Source organism: Xyrauchen texanus, chromosome 24, assembly GCF_025860055.1.
Source record: "Xyrauchen texanus isolate HMW12.3.18 chromosome 24, RBS_HiC_50CHRs, whole genome shotgun sequence".
Classification (NCBI taxonomy): domain Eukaryota; kingdom Metazoa; phylum Chordata; class Actinopteri; order Cypriniformes; family Catostomidae; genus Xyrauchen; species Xyrauchen texanus.
This window is the reverse complement of record NC_068299.1, coordinates 41,079,830-41,098,198: the sequence shown is the minus strand read 5'-3', so window position 1 is coordinate 41,098,198 and position 18,369 is coordinate 41,079,830. Positions and strand designations below refer to the sequence as shown.

Sequence of the window (18,369 nt, the reverse complement as noted above, 5' to 3'; positions counted from 1 at the left end):
GAAATGAACATATTTGGGAACATATTTAATCGGTCTATAATTAGCCAGTTCTCCAGGATCAAGTTGTGGCTTCTTAATAAGTGGTTTGATAACTGCCATTTTAAAGTTTCTTGGGACATGTCCTAAGGATAGTGAGGAGTAAATAATATTAAGAAGAGGTTCTGAAATTAGAGGAAATACCTCTTTTAAGAGCTTAGTTGGTATTGGATCTAACAAACATGTTGTGGCTTTTGAGGTTTCGATAAGTTTTGTTAGCTCTTCATGACCTATGCTAGCAAAAGATTGAAGTTGCACATGATGAAAATTACGAGACACTGTTTTCTGAGGTGCTGTGACAGATGATTGCATAATTCCAATTTTATTTCTGATTATATCCATTTTATCTGTAAAGAAATTCATTACTCTTGTGCTGCGATGTAATGTCTGGTTCTGTTGAGGCTTTAGTCCTAAGCAATTTAGCCACAGAACTGAATAAACACCTAGGATTGTTGTGGTTATTTTCTATGAGTTTACTAAAATATGCTGACCTGGGAGCTTTTAGTGCCTGTCTGTAGCTACAGACACTATCCTTCCATGCACCGCAAAATACTTCTAATTTTGTATTCTTCCACTTGCGCTCCATTTTCCAAGCTGCTGTCTTGAGAGCATGAGTGTGAACAGTGGTGCAAGGCTTTTTTCTTTAATTGTCTTTAATAGAAGGGGGGCGACACTATCAAGAGTGCTAGAGATGACTGTATTTGTAAGTTCTTCTAGGCTTTGGGGTTTACTGAGTGTATGAGATAGATCTGGAAGATTATTAGTGAAGCTATCTTTAGTGGTCAAAAGAAAAGTTCTACCTGAACGATAGCGTGGTATAGATTGAGTAACATTAGCTGATCGCAGCATATAAGAGATGAGGTAATGATCTGAGATGTCATCGTCCTGCTGCAGAATTTCTATATTATCAACATCAACTCCATATGACAGAATTAAATCTATGATTATGGCGATAAGTTTGTCCTGTTACATTTTGTCTGACTCCAAGAGAGTTGAAAATATCGATAAATGCTAATCCCAATGTGTCATTTTCGTTATCTATGTGAATGTTGAAGTCACCAACAATTATTCAACAATTATACTGTCTAGAGTAACTACAAGATCTGATCAAAAATTTGCTAATTCACCAAGGAAATCAGAATATGGTTCGGGTGATCTATATAATTTAACAAGGGTAGAAGACGACAAAGTATTTTAATTTATATCTGACATCATAATTAGTTCAAAAGACTTAAATTTATATCCTGGTCTCTGAGTAACACTAAACACTTCTCTGTAAATTGTAGCAACATCTCCTCGACCCTTCAGATGAGGCTCATGTTTATAACAATAACCTGGGGGAGTAGATTCATTTAAACTAATATATTAAGCTGGTTTAAGCCAGGTTTCAGTCAAACAGAGCGCATGCAAACTATGATCTGTAATAATTTCATTTAAAATTAGTGCTTTGGAGAAAGAGATTAATGTTTAGTAGCCCTATCTTTATATGATGTTTATCTTTAATTTGTTTGTTTCATTTAAGTTTGACCTTAATCAATAAAAAATTCTAAATTATTTAGTGAGGGTTTTGTGTTGGTAGTTTGGGGAACAGACACAGTCTCTATGTGTTGTAGTTTATGTGACCTGTGTGACATCTCAAGGCAGCGAGCAGATGTTTGGATTAACCAGTTTGTCTGCTTTGGTAATGTACATCCAGTCTATGATGTACATTCAGTAATGTACAGAAGTAAGTTTGGTTTATTAAAATATAAATTCATATTAGGGCCGGTTAGAACTAAGCAGTGCAAAATATGAAAAGACAATGCAGAATAGCAGAGCGCATGTGGCGGAAGACAAAACTTGTAGTCCATTATAACATCTACAAAGACAGCATCCATGCTTTTAATATGGAACTAGGCAAAGCTAGACAGACTTTCTTCTCGAATATTATAAACAGCAACTTAAACAACACACGCACTCTTTTTGCGACTGTAGAGAGACTGACAAACCCCCCAAGCCAGATTCCCAGTGAAATGCTCTCAGACAGCAAGTGTAGTGAGTTTGCTTCTTTCTTCTCTGAAAAAATCAATAATATCAGAAAGGTGATCAGCACATCCTTGAGTTGTGCTGGGGTCAGACAAATCAAACCACAACCTGAGAAAGTAGTTACTATGTCTGATTTCAAAGAAATTGATGGCAAAATTTTGGAAGAAACCGTACAGCACCTTAAAACATCAACCTACGCTCTTGATGCACTTCCCACATCTTTTTTCAAAAGTGTGTTCAACTGTTTAGAAGCAGATCTCCTAGAAGTGATAAACTCCTCACTTCTCTCTGGGAGTTTTCCAAACTCAATGAAAACTGCAGTTGTCAAGCCCCTCTTGAAAAAGAGCAATCTGGATAAGACCATATTAAGCAACTATAGACCGATCTCAAATCTTCCTTTCATAGGCAAGATCATTGAAAAAGTTGTCTTCAATCAGCTGAACAAATTCTTGAACTCAAATGGATATTTTGACAATTTTCAATCTGGTTTCCGATCTCATCACAGCAAAGAGACCGCGCTCATAAAGATAATAAACGATATTCGCTTAAATACTGATACAGGCAAATTATCAGTACTGGTACTACTCGACCTCAGTGCTGCATTTGACACTGTTGATCACAACATACTTCTTGACAGGCTGGAAAACTTGGTGGGGCTTTCTGGGATGGTCCTAAAATGGTTCAGGTCATACTTAGAAGGGAGAGGTTATTATGTGAGTATAGGAGACCATAAGTCTGAGTGGACATCCATGACATGCGGAGTCCCTCAAGGCTCAGTTCTTGCGCCACTCCTGTTAAACCTGTATATGCTCCCAATGAGCCAAATAATGAGAAAGAACCAAATTGCTTACCACAGCTATGCAGACGACACACAGATCTACTTAGCCCTATCACCTGACGATTACAGCCCCATTGACTCCCTGTGCCAATGCATTGATGAATTAAACAGTTGGATGTGCCAAAATTTTCTTCAGTTAAACAAAGACAAAACTGAAGTCATTGTGTTTGGAAACAAGGATGACGTTCTCAAGGTGAATGCATACCTTGACGCTAGGGCTCAAACAACTAAAACTCAAGTCAGGAATCTTGGTGTGTCTCTAGAGTCAGACCTCAGTTTCAGTAGTCATGTCAAAGCAATAACTAAATCAGCATACTATCATCTGAAAAATATTGCAAGAATTAGATGCTTTGTTTCCAGTCAAGACCTAGAGAAACTTGTGCATGCTTTCATCACCAGCAGGGTGGATTATTGTAATAGACTCCTCACTGGCCTTCCCAAAAAGACCATAAGACAGTTGGAGCTCATACAGAATGCTGCTGCCAGGATTCTGAGCAGAACCAGAAAATATGAACATATCACACCAGTCCTCAGGTCTTTACACTGGCTCCCAGTTACATTTAGGATTGATTTTAAAGTATTATTACTGGTATAGAAATCACTCAATGGGCTAGGACCTCAATATATTGCAGATATGCTCACTGAATATAAACCCAACAGATCACTCAGATCATTAGGATCACATCAGCTAGAAATACCAAGGGTTTATTCTAAGCAAGGAGAGTCTGCTTTTAGCTATTATGCCAGCCGCAGCTGGAACCAGCTTCCAGAAGAGATCAGATGTGCTCCTACAGTAGTCACATTCAAATCCAGACTCAAAACACATCTGTTTAGCTGTGCATTTACTGAATGAGCACTGTGCCACTGTGTGTCCAACTGTTTGTACTGTATTTTATTTTATTTTATATTCTAAACTGTTTCAATTATTCTTATTTTTTTTTATTCTTATTTTAATCTCTTCTATGTAAAGCACTTTGAATTACCATTGTGTATGAAATGTGCTATATAAATAAACTTGCCTTGCCTTGCCAAGAGCATATAAACTCAGCAAAAAAAGAAACGTCCTTTTTTCAGGACACTATTTTAAAGATGATTTTTTAAAAAATCCATATAACTTTACACATCTTTATTGTAAAGGGTTTAAACAATGTTTTCCATGCTTGTTCAATGAACCATAAACAATTCATGAACACACACCTGTGAAACGGTTGTTAAGACACTAACAGCTTACAGACGGTAGGCAATTAAGTTCACAGTTATAAAAACTTAGAACACTAAAGAGAACTTCCTACTAACTCTAAAATACACCAAAAGAAAGATGCTCCTGAGTCTCTGCTCATCTGTGTGAACCTGCCTTAGGCATGCTGCATGGAGGCTTGAGGACTGCAGATGTGGCCAGGGCAATAAATTGCAATGTCCGTACTGTGAGACGTGCTACAGGGAGACAGGAAGGACAGCTGATCATCCTCGTAGTTGCAGACCATGTGTAACAACACCTGCACGAGATCGGTACATCTGAATATTACACCTGTAGGACAGGGACAGGATGGCAACAACAACAAAGTTTTCGTTTTTCCAAACGTTGTTGAGTGGAGGGGATTTGTATTGTTTGAAAGATTTGAAAGTGTCTTCTGTGTTTAGCTTTATTGAGTTTTGAGCATTTCCCGATTAAGATGCTGAAGAGCATTTTCCGTGCGTGAGGTTTTAAACATTTATTTATTTTCTGTGTTTAAAAAAAAAGAAAGAAAACAAACATGCACAACATGAACGTGCCATGATGCGGATCACATTCTACTTAATGGTTGCTGTCTTTTTGTCAATTGCTGAAAAGTTACCTGACAAATAACACACTTCAGTTTTTGGGAAGCAGACACTTATTCCAAGATTTGTACACAATAATGTCTATAATCTGTTTAGGCTTACAATGCTTTTGGGAAACACAGCACAGAGCAGCTTTTAGTGAGTCTTGTGATACTCAGTATTGTTTTTAGAGAAGCTAGAGGACTTGCTTAAATTATCCAGAAAATGTTATACAGTAATTATTCAAAAGTAGAGGACAAAGGGAGGACAAGAATTATAATTTTTTTATGTTTGACAGGAACTCGATAAAATACATGACAATTTTTTTTGTGGTTTTGATAAACCAGGCATAGACAGTAACACACATACAATCACAAATTTTAATGAATGAAAAGCAGGTTCGGTTAACATTTTGGAGGTGCTACTTACATTCTGATCAACTGCAGTAAGTCAACTATAAATCCTGAAGTCTTAAAAATGCAACATTTGAAGATAAACTGTTAAAGCTCTTGAATGTTCCGTGTGGAACAGAGACAGCATCTTTCATGATAAATGTTTGACGAAGGTGTGACTCTGGTTCGCTCAGACCATAAAAATCTTCTGGAGAAGCCCACAAACCCTTTCCAATGATGTATCAGCACTGCAACGATCACATCTTTAGTGATTATTTGAACTTTCTTTCCCAGCACCTTAAGCTTAAATGCTTGAAATCTCAGACTGTACGTTGTCACAAATCACCTCCTTAAACTGCCTTCTCAAATGTCCCATCACAATAATTTTTTTCTTATCATTTTATTCATAACTCAAAATCATTATTCATAAATGAAAATTCAGCTTTATATCTGGAAAGGTCTTCAAATAAATAAATGACATAAACACAGATATTTCAAATGAATGAAATGTAGTATTCACACGGAAGACAACATTTACAGTATAAAAAACCCTTCCAAAACAATCGACACTGGCTCCTATTAAAATAATGCTAATAATTATCTATGCTTTTTGGCCAGTTACCATAAGCAAGTTAATTAAATGACAGAATAAAAAGTAAACGCCCCACTGCTGTTTGACATTCAAATCCTGAAAACACAAATGTATTCTTTAACATATAAAAATACTATACCAAAATGAAATACAAATATATATTAGAATCTGTTAAGCATTTCCATATAAAGTGAAGGTCTAGGGAGTTAGGAAAATGAAATCAAAGCAAAAACAAACAACCACCAAAATTAGATGAAATCCAAACAGCAATTCTTTGTGTCTAACTTATTTGACGATTCTTGGAGATTACCATGTAAATTTGCAAACCTTTTGTGAATGCAGCAATTTGCAGAGGTAATACTGTAGGTATTGACAAGAGAACTTCATATTCTGCATTCTTATGGCGTGAAAAGGGGATCTCGTTACAATGGACGGGAGAATGATCACTTCTAAGAGGTGTATACAGTGATATATTTATACAGTGTGTATACAGTGATATATTTGACCCCTCATCCAGTTTCAACACCGACACAACTCTGAAAATAGCAGTGGCATTACATTTACAGCAGTGTTTTCATTAGGACCTTTCCATTTTCTGCTCAGCAGTACTAATATAAACCACAATCCAGACATGACAATGAGCATGCATCTTAGCAAATTATTGTTTGAGGAGATCTGTCTACCGCTTGGATTTCAGATCTCCCTTACATTCTATAGTTCTTGATTTGAAGTAATGGAATGATCAACACCATGGAACAGATAAGTGACAATCAAATAAAAGAATCCTTTGTTTGACCTCATTTTTTTATTAACTATATCTACTCAAATTCTAAATATTGTAAAGAACCTTCCTTCCAGGAGCATCAGAAGCTCTTTGGACCTTCAACGAAAGGCTGCTGGGTATTTCTGACCCCAAAGTAGTTCATAAATGATTCCATAATTGTAGTGGAACTGAGGCAGGGACACATGCAGAGGTAACTTGTAACACCCATTACACTCTGCTTTCAGTCTAAATTCATTCGATTTGTAATACATATCTGGTAGGACATCATGTGATTCCATGACTCTTTCTATACTGGTTAACCAGCATGTTTTTGAATGTAGTTGAGGAATTCTCCTACATATACAGTATATCACATTTTTCTGGCATGGTGGAAATTTTGATGTTTCTTTCATCACCATGAACCTCATCTGCACAAATAGACGTCCTGCAATGCAGAGAGGGCAAAAAGACCATCAATCTCCTCTAACAGTTCATTACTGTCCTGCTTTTTGCAAACAAGCCAGAGGCCATCTTCCTCACCTTCCTGTCTGCAGAGTTTATTTTATTTGATTGAAAAACTTTGACATTTCAGGCTAAATTAGAAGTATGGGTGTTGGGGTGTCTGTATACCCAATGAAAGATATTTATGAAATAAAATTCTGTTGACTCTCTTATTTGTGACGGCTCTTTCTGCAGCTCTATCAGACTGTGGTGGGGTAGTGTTTGGGTTCTACATGCACTCCACACAGCCACACTTGATGGTCTTTTCAACCTCCTCACTGAAGGAAGTGCCATCGCTACACTCAAAAGTGTATTTCCTGTGTTTCATCCTTTGGCTAGCACAGCATGAGCCTGTGTCACAGGCACCACTGCACTCCACCCATGACACCATGCGTGTGGTCTGGCAGATGGCATAGCCACGCTGCACCTGGTAGAAGTCCCGGACTGGCTCCCCATTGCACTTAGACCCTAAAATAGAATAACAGAATCAAATCTAAAGGCACCTTCATCGCATTCCTCTTAAATCAATTAGTAGTAGTGCTGTCAGTCAATAAAAATATTTATTTCTTAGAAAATAAAAAAAAACAATAAGTTACATTTGAAATGTTTCCCATTATGCGAATGTTATACGCATGCGGGTCAGTTTAGAAGCTCCTAAGCAATTTAATTATCATTGAAGCTCAAGAGTGTAATATTTCTCAAGAGCGAAACACACAAAATCAAAGTAGACAGTAGGAAAAAGGGCACAACACATATGTAAATGTAAGAAGAGTGGTTTTCTAGAATTATTTTAGATTTCCTTTGACTGGCTTGCATTAGCGTTTTGATACAGGAAATTTGAGAAATATAGAAACAGTTTTTTTACGTGAATAGAGCATTTACAGTACAGAAATATATCAAAATAGAGGCTGTTATTCAAAGTGACAAAGTACATTCAAGCTGTACAGTAAACTTCATCACAATGCCTTTTACTAGCCCCATGCTCTACCACTTGAGCTTCAGGAACATGATTTCTATGTTGGTTCAGGCTGGTTTATGCTGGTCAGTACTGGTTTGGTGGAGGTCTAATTGTGGAGGTCTAACAAAGCTCCTCTTTGACAATTGCAAAGGGTTTTTCAATGGTCTTACCCTTGTCACATAACTCTCCACTGTAGCCGACCTCACAATGACAGTAGGCATCTCCTGAATCGGATATCTGACAGTGACCATGTTTGCATTGTAGCTTTCTGCATGGGTTAAAGAGTTCTTCCTGTTGGTTGCACAGGGAACCATGAAAACCCTCCTGACATTCGCAGTGGTACGACTGCATGTCCACTGGAATACACTTCCCGTGGACACACCTGTGCAAAAATGACAGTTACTCTCTGACACATTATTAATCAAAGAAATAGGGGAGATACATATCATTACATGTCGCGTGTAGAATAAATCAATCAGTCTGATCAGCTACTCACTTGTTGCCCACACAGGGGTTTGTTGGCTGGTCGCAGTGTTGCCCACTCCACCCAGTCTGACAGTGACAAACAGGGCCCATAGGACCATTTGGTTGGCAAATGCCATGAAGGCAATATAGCTTTCGGCAGGGTTCACACCCGGGCACCACACCAGGATTCATCTGGGTTTTGGTAAAGTCTTGTAGCTCATTATTGATGTAAAGGTTCTGAATGCAGCCATGGAAGCTGGAGCCGTTTTGGACCTGCCAGACACGGGGGGCAGTGGGGTGGACATCGACCGGCATACCTGGTTCAGACAGAAAACATCAGAGCAGGGTTGGGAAGAGGCCAGTGGCAAAAGAGGACTACAGGATGACTATAGTGTAGGGTCTGGACCAACCAGACACACACTAATTATTCATTATATACAAAGGTCTATGAAACTCCTCCGAAACTAACATCCCAAATGAAACGAACACCGTGGCAGAACCAAGTCTCAGGTTACAGGGCTGATAAGCAGACTTTTACGACCTCCAAAGGAATGTTCAGAGAGTGCTGACTCTCACTTAATTCTTACTGAGAAGGAGAAATGAACCCTTTTAATCCTATATATTCTATATATATATCCATGTGATAAATGTATTGACATGTATCTATTGTTCCATCTCATGATTTTCCTTTATGTTGTTTGGTCTATGTTTTCTTGCAAACTCTAATGGGTTAATGTTTCAGACTTTGCATACTATGGTTAACCGAAATCATATGTGTGGCATATTTGGTCTCTATAACTTGGTATTTTGAAGATCGAAATGACTGTGTACATGATATGTCGATAACAACAACATATTAGTATTACAAGAATATTTCCTAGTTTCTTCATCGGCTACCACCTCTCCAGGGTGCACATGCAATGAGCACCCTTAGAACAAAGAGCAATAAACCAAATTCCCGCCTGGAACTTCCACCCTTCTTATTGGTCGGAGCCAATGAGAGGTGGGACACGCTTTCTAAGGTTATAAATTGCATCCACACCGGCCCTTCTCTCTCTCTTGCTTCTTGTCCTCTTGCTTCCTGGTCCTCTTAGCCCTCTCTTAGCTCTCTGAGCCTCGTGCTCTCTTACTCTCTTGGTCCTTCCTGAGAAGTCCTAATGAAGATGATGCTGAACTAGAAGGCCCCCAAGGACTCCCAAGCGTGCGCCAGGCTACGGCCTTGTCTTTCCATTCACCAAAGATCCTCTGACTCCCACTGGTTCTCTCTCATCAAGACAACATCATCAAAGATCAACTGGAGCCTCAACAAATTGCATCAGGACAGTTTAATTCAAATGGGACATGCAAGTATCAAACTTAGTCTCATTATTTGATACATTAAGTATCCTTACCCCTTTCTAAAAAGGGCGTGTCAGAACTAATATGATGGTTTGCTCAGGCTGTTGATCTGCTGAACTTCAAACAATGCTATAACTTCTTGCCTTCCTGTATTCTGCTTCAGCCCTCTTTCCCTTGGTAAACTGTATGCATGTATGTATATGTATGTTAGAGTAGTTTAAATGTTTAGTCTAGTTAATAAAGTCTTGTTCATGTCACACGTAAGGTTGTCTGTGTCTCAAGCTCATATCTAAAGTCACTAATCATAGATTTTGACTACTTGCTCTTAATACTTAGTAAGAAAGACATTTCCCATGCCCCGGAAATGTACATTTCTTTTAATTAATTAATTAATAACCAATATTGAGTGTTCACGGGATGAACCGAGTATTTGGTTGTAATGTTAATGTAGCTACATCAAGTTAACCCGATTAACTGATCCAAATATTCATAATCGATTATAACAAGTTACGATTGATTATTAATATTTCATAGAGCTGATTCGCTACAATAGTATGCAAAGTTAAACCTTCATTAACAATGCCATTAATACGTATCCATGTATGCAGCTTGAAATTAATTCTTTAACAAATGGATTGTGTGATGTGAGACAAAATTTAATTACAGAATAATAATATAAACAGATATTTGGAACCAACACTGATGCATTATAAGGCAAAATGTGTACTATAGAACCCTGGTTCTACTTTATGGAGGCCAAAACAAGTTTATTGGAGTACATGTAGATATAATATGTGGATATCTGATGGAGATATGGATATCCAAAGTGGGAATGGTAATTCCAGCAAACAATGCATGAGAAATGGAACCATTTGGGTTCATGGGTGCATGTTGGTGATTGACAGCGTTTTCAGACCAGATTTGTTCTGAAACAGGGGCTAAAATTGTTACAAGGTTGCATTTTCTTCATGGTTTGGTTTGCTTTCACAAGGCAACATTTCAAAATGGACCAAAACTGTTACTAAATGTCACAAATGAGTACATTATCCCCTCATTGGTCAGAATGTTTGTGCGCTGTTCAGGGATTTAGCTCATGCATTGATCTAACGGTTAAATGATATACCAGTAAAAATCTGTCAGCAGGTTCACATTTATATCCCGGTTATGCAAAAGACCACCACATGATACAGGATGCGCATTCCAATTAGAAGGTGCTTTACAAATAAATATTATCTGTCACTAGGATGTATGTGACATACAGATTTCCTCTCCAAAGATCTATCAGAAATGCTCTTGGTTATGTAAGGGATAATGTTCAGTCAGTGGGTTGTTATCAGAAAATGAACCCCTACGTGAAGCAGAGGCCAAATAAATACACATGAAACATTTAAGTTACTATTATTTCATTAGCTAACTTGCAAAGATCTCATGAAAACCGAAATGAAAGCGAACCATTCAAGAGTCCTTTATTAAATAGCACAGAGACTACCTCATCAACATGGTCTCAGACCGATTGATTTGGTGCGGATACGTCAATGCCTAAACGAATGAAGAAATGTACCAGGTCTGAAACAGATGCTCCAAATGAGCCAGGTGTGCAAACCCCCCTTAGAGAGCCTTTGATGAAGGCAGATATCTATGGTGTACGCTTACCCCCCACGTATAATGGAGCCTCCCTCCTCAAGGATTGCACTTGGCCAAAGCTGTCCATGGTTGTTGGCATGCCACCATCTATGGAAAGGTTCACCATCTGGTTAAAGGTCACCAGTTCTACAGTGTGGAACTGCCCATCATTGATGGTCTCAGTACTGTGTGGGGAACAAACATTAAAGGTAATTGACTGCTGCAAGAACATGAATCTTTCAGTCCCTGCAACAACACAAAACACTTAATCTCACCTGTAGATTGCATGACCTGGTTGGCTTCCAGGGTCATAGCTGACTTTAACATGACCTTCATGAAGCTCCACTGCAATGTGATCATTGTCTCCATTGTACAGAAGAATGCCATTGTCTTCTGCGGTGGACACCTGAGGACAGACACATACACAAAAACCCCTCATCTTTATATTTTTATTACAAGAGTAGTTTGCATAGTAATGTTTGTGAACTCAGTGCTGCTTTAAAATCTACTTGTATTCTTGATCCTATTCATTCCAAACTATTAAAAGAGGTACTCCTCTGTGTGTTTAAGGCAGGCCCTTAGAACATCCAAACAGGTATTTATTAAGCCCCTTCTAAAAACTCAGGTGTAAATAGCACCTGCCACACAGCGTGGCTATTTACACCACAATAGTCTGGTGAAACCACAGAAATATACAACAAACTGCATTGTAAGTGTCGCTGCAGTGGCATGGGGCACAATGCCAGTGCAAATGTCCCTTTTCGTGTTGGCAACCCAGGTTCGATTCCACCTTTGTCCCATTCCTTTTCCCCTTGTTTTCCACTCTTAATATTTTCTTTAATACTACTTACAATAATATATTCAAAATTATATAAAGGTAATTTAACTATAGCAATATTGTAGTAATCATGGAAACCATAGTGGTTATGCCATTGGTTTCACTACAGTAATATGGCATTAATATTGTAACCATATTTAATTATGTGGTTACTATGATTGTACTACAAAATACCATTATGATACTATGGTTGCTGTAGTAAAACCATGGTTAATTTTTGCAAAGGAAGGTTAGGGTTTGACTATGGGGTAGGTGTAGTATGTCTGTGGGACTCTAAATAAACACACACAAGTGATGCACATATACTGTATGTTATTATTAAATATTACATTTACTAGGGTTATTGTGCCAATAACATTTGTCACTATTTGCACTGGGCTGTAAAAAGCATCTACCATTATTTGCATCAGGGTACAAACAGCATCTGCCTATAAAAACCCCATGCCTGCTAAATTCCCAAAACCCTTGTCTTATGATTGCACCAAGAATAGTTAAATCCACTAGACTGGTTTTAGGCATTTCTTATGTGGCTTTGGAATAGCATTCCTATCAAAATGCAGCACTCAGACACACTTTTCTTTGGCTGGAGTAGTCTGTTTACCCAGACATATGCTCAAATTCCCTCTGTCTGCTTTAATCTTACTACACTAGTTCTGTTTACTGGGAGCTATGCATTGTATGTACTGTACACTGTAAAAATTACTGTAAATTTACAGCCAAATTCCTACAGCAATCTACTGTGATTCTTAAATACAGTAGTTTGCTGTTAAAAATGTTGCATTCTGGGAGATCAAGAGCAGGCTCACTGTGAAGTGACTAGTTTTACAGTAAATAGCTGTTCTATGCAAGGCATTAGGGGAAAATGAACATTTAAAATCGTGATATCATCTTGGTTAAAGCTATAGTGACATTTTGAAACAAATATATAAATATATATCATGATGCTTCTGACCAACTCCTCTGTTCTTTATCATCTCACATCAGCTTTCACTTGTCTGTCTAATAAGAAGTCAACTAAAAAAAAAATCAACCTTTGAAGCAATGTACATATTAAATGTACAGTTTTGCCAAGATTGAAAAGTGTATTTTTTATGATAAAACAACAACAACCTGCACACAGTAAAATAACAGCATAGCACTGCATTGTGGGTTATAATGGTGACATACCCATAAGCCTTTGCGCTTGAATTCATGCAATTCATGCTTTGGAAATGCATTGGGGCAACATGTACAAAAGTTTTTATTCTGACTTAATAGAAGTCTTAGTTGAATTAGTGTTGTTGTTTTGTTATCAATAGTTGTGTTTTGTTTGAAGTCACCATTATGGCGATTAGTGTTCTCTTGAGCTGGCACCTCAGACCTTCTTTATTATTATTTTATGTTCTTCCGGCCAGTGCATTTGTGTTTAAGTAAAACACGAATTGATGCACTGTGATAGTTGGAAGACAAAATTTAAGGTCAGACTGAATATCTGATCCTAGCTCGTAAACGGCATTAAATGTGTCAATAGTGATGCATTACACATAAAAGCAAAAACAGTAAAGGATATTTCAGCAAAATTATATCAACAAAATGAGTGTTTGATGTTTTTGATGAACTTACAGAATAACAGAAGTTGTTAACAAGACACACACAGATATCAACTCTCGGCATACAAAACGCAACAATGGTGACAATTAAGAAACATACTTTTACATAATACAAGTATCTTAGACTGCAACAAAAACAACATCAAAATTAACCAGCAAATAGTAAAAAAATCTAAGTAAATTCTTCATGCCGCAGTGCATGCTGGGAACATATCTGTTCATTTCAACAATAGTAGACAGTAAGTAATTTAACAGCATTATGCAGCTAAATTGCAGTTGTATATTGTAGCTGTCAAAAACAATAACTTGCTGTTAATTTCAAGAATGGTAACAAACCGTATTTTTACAGTATAATGCTGGCAAACATAGCTGCCAGTAGTTTACGTTTTTTTTACAGGATGTTTTTTTTACAGTGTATTTGTGGTCTGAAAATGCTGTATAATTACAATTGAACAATTAAGTTTGAGCTTTAGTGAATACCTGTAGAGTGATGTTGGCATGAGGCCAGTTCTTCAGGTCACTGAGCAGCAGGTATGAATCTCTGTCCACAAAATTGACACTGACCAACTTTTCGCATCGTGGCCCACCAAATCCTGCCAGGCACTGACACAGTGGATGGCCACCCCACTCCACACAGGGTGCTTTGTTTTGACAGTCAGCCAGATCACAGGCAGAGAGTGGAGTAGATGGCACTTCACAAAGCTGTCCACTGCACACAGAATATTGTAGGTAAGGCCAGCTTTGATCATATCAAACCTGATTGCATGCATGTTCCTTTGCTCAAGTGTGTCTTTAAGAGACTGTATTAAACTGGTGTTTGTTAATGACAAAAGTGTAAAAGAGGCAAGGCAACATCACACAGTGCACCTTGCAAATTGTTATGGAAATGTCCTCCCGTACAGCTTGAAGCACAGTAGTAGATAAACGCACTGACAATCAAGTAAAATTGTACTGATATACAATATATATGAAAAACTAAAAGGAAGCCCATACGTGGTTATAGGGTTAAGTTCTGAACAGCTGTAGTTGTCGTGTGTACCATATTTTTGGTCAGCCCTATTATAGGGATAGTTTTGTGAATCTGGCCCCAGGAGCAGGGTTGTCTCTGATCTGGATGATATCTTGAAGGACCCCCAACATCACTTCCATTATATGACACACCCCATTCAGGAGATGGAGAATTCTATCAATGTAGTAGTATGTAATGTGACATCAGTAGTATCAGGTGTGTCAGGGAAGGACATCCTCAGGGACCAGGATTAAAACGCACTGGCCTAGGGCAACACCAGGTTGTACAGAAGTAAGCGTTAAGTAAGAATTAAGAACCAGGTCAACAAGATTTGGCTGGACATTCTTACCACTTCGGAGTACCACCAAGGCTAATACTTAGTATGCTAACCATAGGGTATTCTGTATTTTAACCAATTAGCATTCTAAGCTAGAATAGCATGATATTGGCATGCTAACTGATTAGCATGATAAAAGTAGATTGAATTTCTTGAAGTTCTTAAGAACATTTTCGGGAATCTTGCCCCTGGAGAAATTCCTTCCTGCAGAGTAACTGTCATGTAATTACATGCCTGTAATTGTCAAGTAATCTTGAAGACCATGATAAGCTGGTTCATGTGGGTTTGATTATGCTTGGATCTAAACTCTGCAGGAAGGAAGCTCTGCAGGAGCAGGATTGCTACCTCTGGTCAAAATAGTAACCCTTCTGCTACAGAAACTACCATGGGTTGTGTTAACATGAATCTCACATGAGTAACATGAGTTTCATAGCATGAAGAATCCTCTATGAGCAGGATTAAAAAGCACTGTCACAGGCCATGTAAACAAGACTCAAGAATCAGTCACACCTGCTCTCTATTTCAGTGTACCAATGAAGTGTTCAAAAGGAGTAGCGCCATTAGAGAAAGCTGAGGCTCTTCTGTGGGAGTGAAAAGTTTCTGTTAGATGGTATTACAGCACACATATCCATTATGCACACCTTGATGAATCCTAATATTCTTCCCCCTCTTCAAATAGAAAGTTCTTCCAGTATAATTGGGGTCTCTCTTCCCTCCATCAAAGACATTTACAAAAAACACTGTATCCGCAAAGCAACCAGCATTGTGGACGACCCCACACACCCCTCACACAAACTCTTTACCCTCCTCCCGTCTGGCAAGAGGTACCGAAGCATGATACCGCCAGACTGTGTAACAGCTTCTTCCCCCAAGCCATCAGACTCCTCAATACTCAGAGACTGGTTTGACACACACGTGTCCTGAGTTGCACTTTAATTACTGTCACTTTATAACTGTCTGCTACCTCAATAACTGCTATGTGCATAGAACATTATCTCATAGTATGTTATGTTTACATTTTTAGAAACTGTCATCTTTTTGCACTACTGAGTACTGGTCGGCGCTGCACTGTCTATTGTCCTGTTCATTGTCAGAAATTTGTTGTACTGTCCCGTACTTTTTGCACATGTTTGCACGTGCACTTTATATAGGTATATATAGGTAGTTTATATAGGTATTTTATTTCGTTGTGTAGTCTCATGTGGTCCTATGTTGGTCCTTTGTTGTTTTTATGTAGCACCATGGTCCTGGAGGAACGTTGTCTCGTTTTGCTGAGTACTGTACTAACTGTATATGGTTGAAACAACAATAAAAACCACTTGACTTGACTTGACTATAAACAAGTTTTGTCTACATCTCATGTCTACAGCAAAAACAAAGTTGAGAGGTCTTGTACATTCTCCCTGAAGTGGAGAGAGGCAAGGATCTACAGTCCCTCATCAGTTTAAGTACTTTGTAGTTCATTTCTATGAGGATTTGACATGGCCCACACACACCATCAGCTTACATGGGAAGGAACAGCAATGCCTCTGAACACAAGTGTGCTAAGGTGCCTAGGAAAGTTTTGGATGGCCCAATGCATACAGAGTTATTTCTACACTAACTGTAAAATATTAAACATTCTGTGATTTAGAGTATCAGGGAGGAAACTTGTTCAGCGAGTCATAAGGTGCATAATGAAGCAGTGTGTAGCAAATACAGTCCAGCTGCAAACAAATGCCTGACAACAGTGATGTTCAATAAATTAAGCACAGTTGATGATGTGGGATTAATTCCACAGATATTAAAATGTAAAGAAAATGTCAAGAGATGATGTTGTATTTTCTGTAGAACTAACCTATAGCCCTTTGAGCAAACGCAGGAATATTCATTGACCTCATCCACACACTCTGCCCCGTTCTGGCACCTATGTTCCTTACAGTCATCATAGTTCACGCTGCAGTCATCACCCACGTAACCAGGTGCGCAGATACACCTACAGCAGGCACACATTTTTTTATGATATATCTTTTTTTACAAGACAATAGAAGCAGACAGGAAAGTGGTGGCGAGAGAGGGGGTATGGGATCTAACAGGACCCAGGCTGGACTCGAACCTGGGTCTCCATGAGTAAACGGCTGTTATGACCAAGTGAGTAAAGGCTTAAGGCACATCAGGCATACCGTTAAAAAGAAACCATTGTAAGCAACTATTATGGAGCTCATTGAAAAGCTATCGTGATCCAGAGTCAAAGATGTTTTAGTTAATGAAAGGCCATAAACTAGATTACTAGGGTAAAGATGAAAAAGTTACTTTGGGCCAGTGACTGTGACAAAGCAGGTAGACTGATGTTTGCAGGGACTGCGGCCAGGAGCACACATGTCCTCCATCTCCTCACACATCTCCCCTACACACACACACACACACACACACACACACACACACACACACACACACACACACACACACACACACACACACACAAGCAGTGAAAAAAAGTAGCACGGTTTAATAGCAATACAAGTTTATACAAGTGTCCAAGATGAAAGGTATGTCCAACTTCTTTAACAAAACAACAAATATATGTGAACAGTGAGGAGTTCCAGAAGTACCTGTGTAAAAAGGGGCACATAAACAGGTGTAATTGTTGAGGCCATCTATGCAGGTCGCTCCATTCTGACATTCGTTATCTTTACACTCATCAACGTCTGTCTCACATGTGGGACCTTCAAAGCCTGCAGCACAGGCACAGCTAACAAAACACACATTTATAGTTTTAAATAGGGATCAAGCCTTCTAATTATTATATGAGTGTACCTCAAGAAGAAATGTACAGGTCATATTTAAGCAGAATCAATAGATGGAAAATCTATTCTATTATGCATTAGGAAAATTAAATCTAATTTAAGGAAAATTAAGATGCAATACATTGTGATGCTATTTCTATGATAATCAAGCACATTTCCCCAAATGATATTCAGTACTGTGATACAGTAATGAAAATCCTCCTGTCCTGATACAATTATTATAATTTTTTATAAAATTTAGCACACATTATATTCAGTACAGCAAATACTACCATGATGTACACTTATAATTGTACTTTACAATTTAAACAATGAGGTTGTGTCACATTCAAAAATATGCTTTATTTTCTATATAAAGTTTTTCTTTACAATATCTTATTTTTGTCTTTTGAGTTTTGGTTGACATATGCCCCAGACATTTCTTGATATGAGTTAGATTCATCAATATATGAATAAAGTTGCATATCTGAACTGTCACC

General features: G+C 38.2%; 1 protein-coding gene across 2 annotated transcripts in view; it reads right to left on the bottom strand.

The window, feature by feature from the left end:
• Window positions 1-4,951: 4,951 nt before the first annotated feature.
• Window positions 4,952-18,369, bottom strand: part of LOC127617534 (slit homolog 1 protein-like) — a 117,662-nt gene continuing 104,244 nt past the window's right edge. For both annotated transcript variants that reach the window (XM_052089493.1, XM_052089495.1), the window contains exons 29-37: window positions 17,696-17,835; window positions 17,397-17,490; window positions 16,942-17,079; window positions 14,239-14,467; window positions 11,607-11,737; window positions 11,362-11,516; window positions 8,402-8,687; window positions 8,076-8,287; window positions 4,952-7,415 (exon numbers count right to left, since the gene is read on the bottom strand). In XM_052089493.1, coding sequence (XP_051945453.1) covers window positions 7,177-7,415; window positions 8,076-8,287; window positions 8,402-8,687; window positions 11,362-11,516; window positions 11,607-11,737; window positions 14,239-14,467; window positions 16,942-17,079; window positions 17,397-17,490; window positions 17,696-17,835 — 1,624 coding nt within the window. In that variant the 3' untranslated portion in view covers window positions 4,952-7,176. The remainder of the gene's footprint in view (window positions 7,416-8,075; window positions 8,288-8,401; window positions 8,688-11,361; window positions 11,517-11,606; window positions 11,738-14,238; window positions 14,468-16,941; window positions 17,080-17,396; window positions 17,491-17,695; window positions 17,836-18,369) is intronic.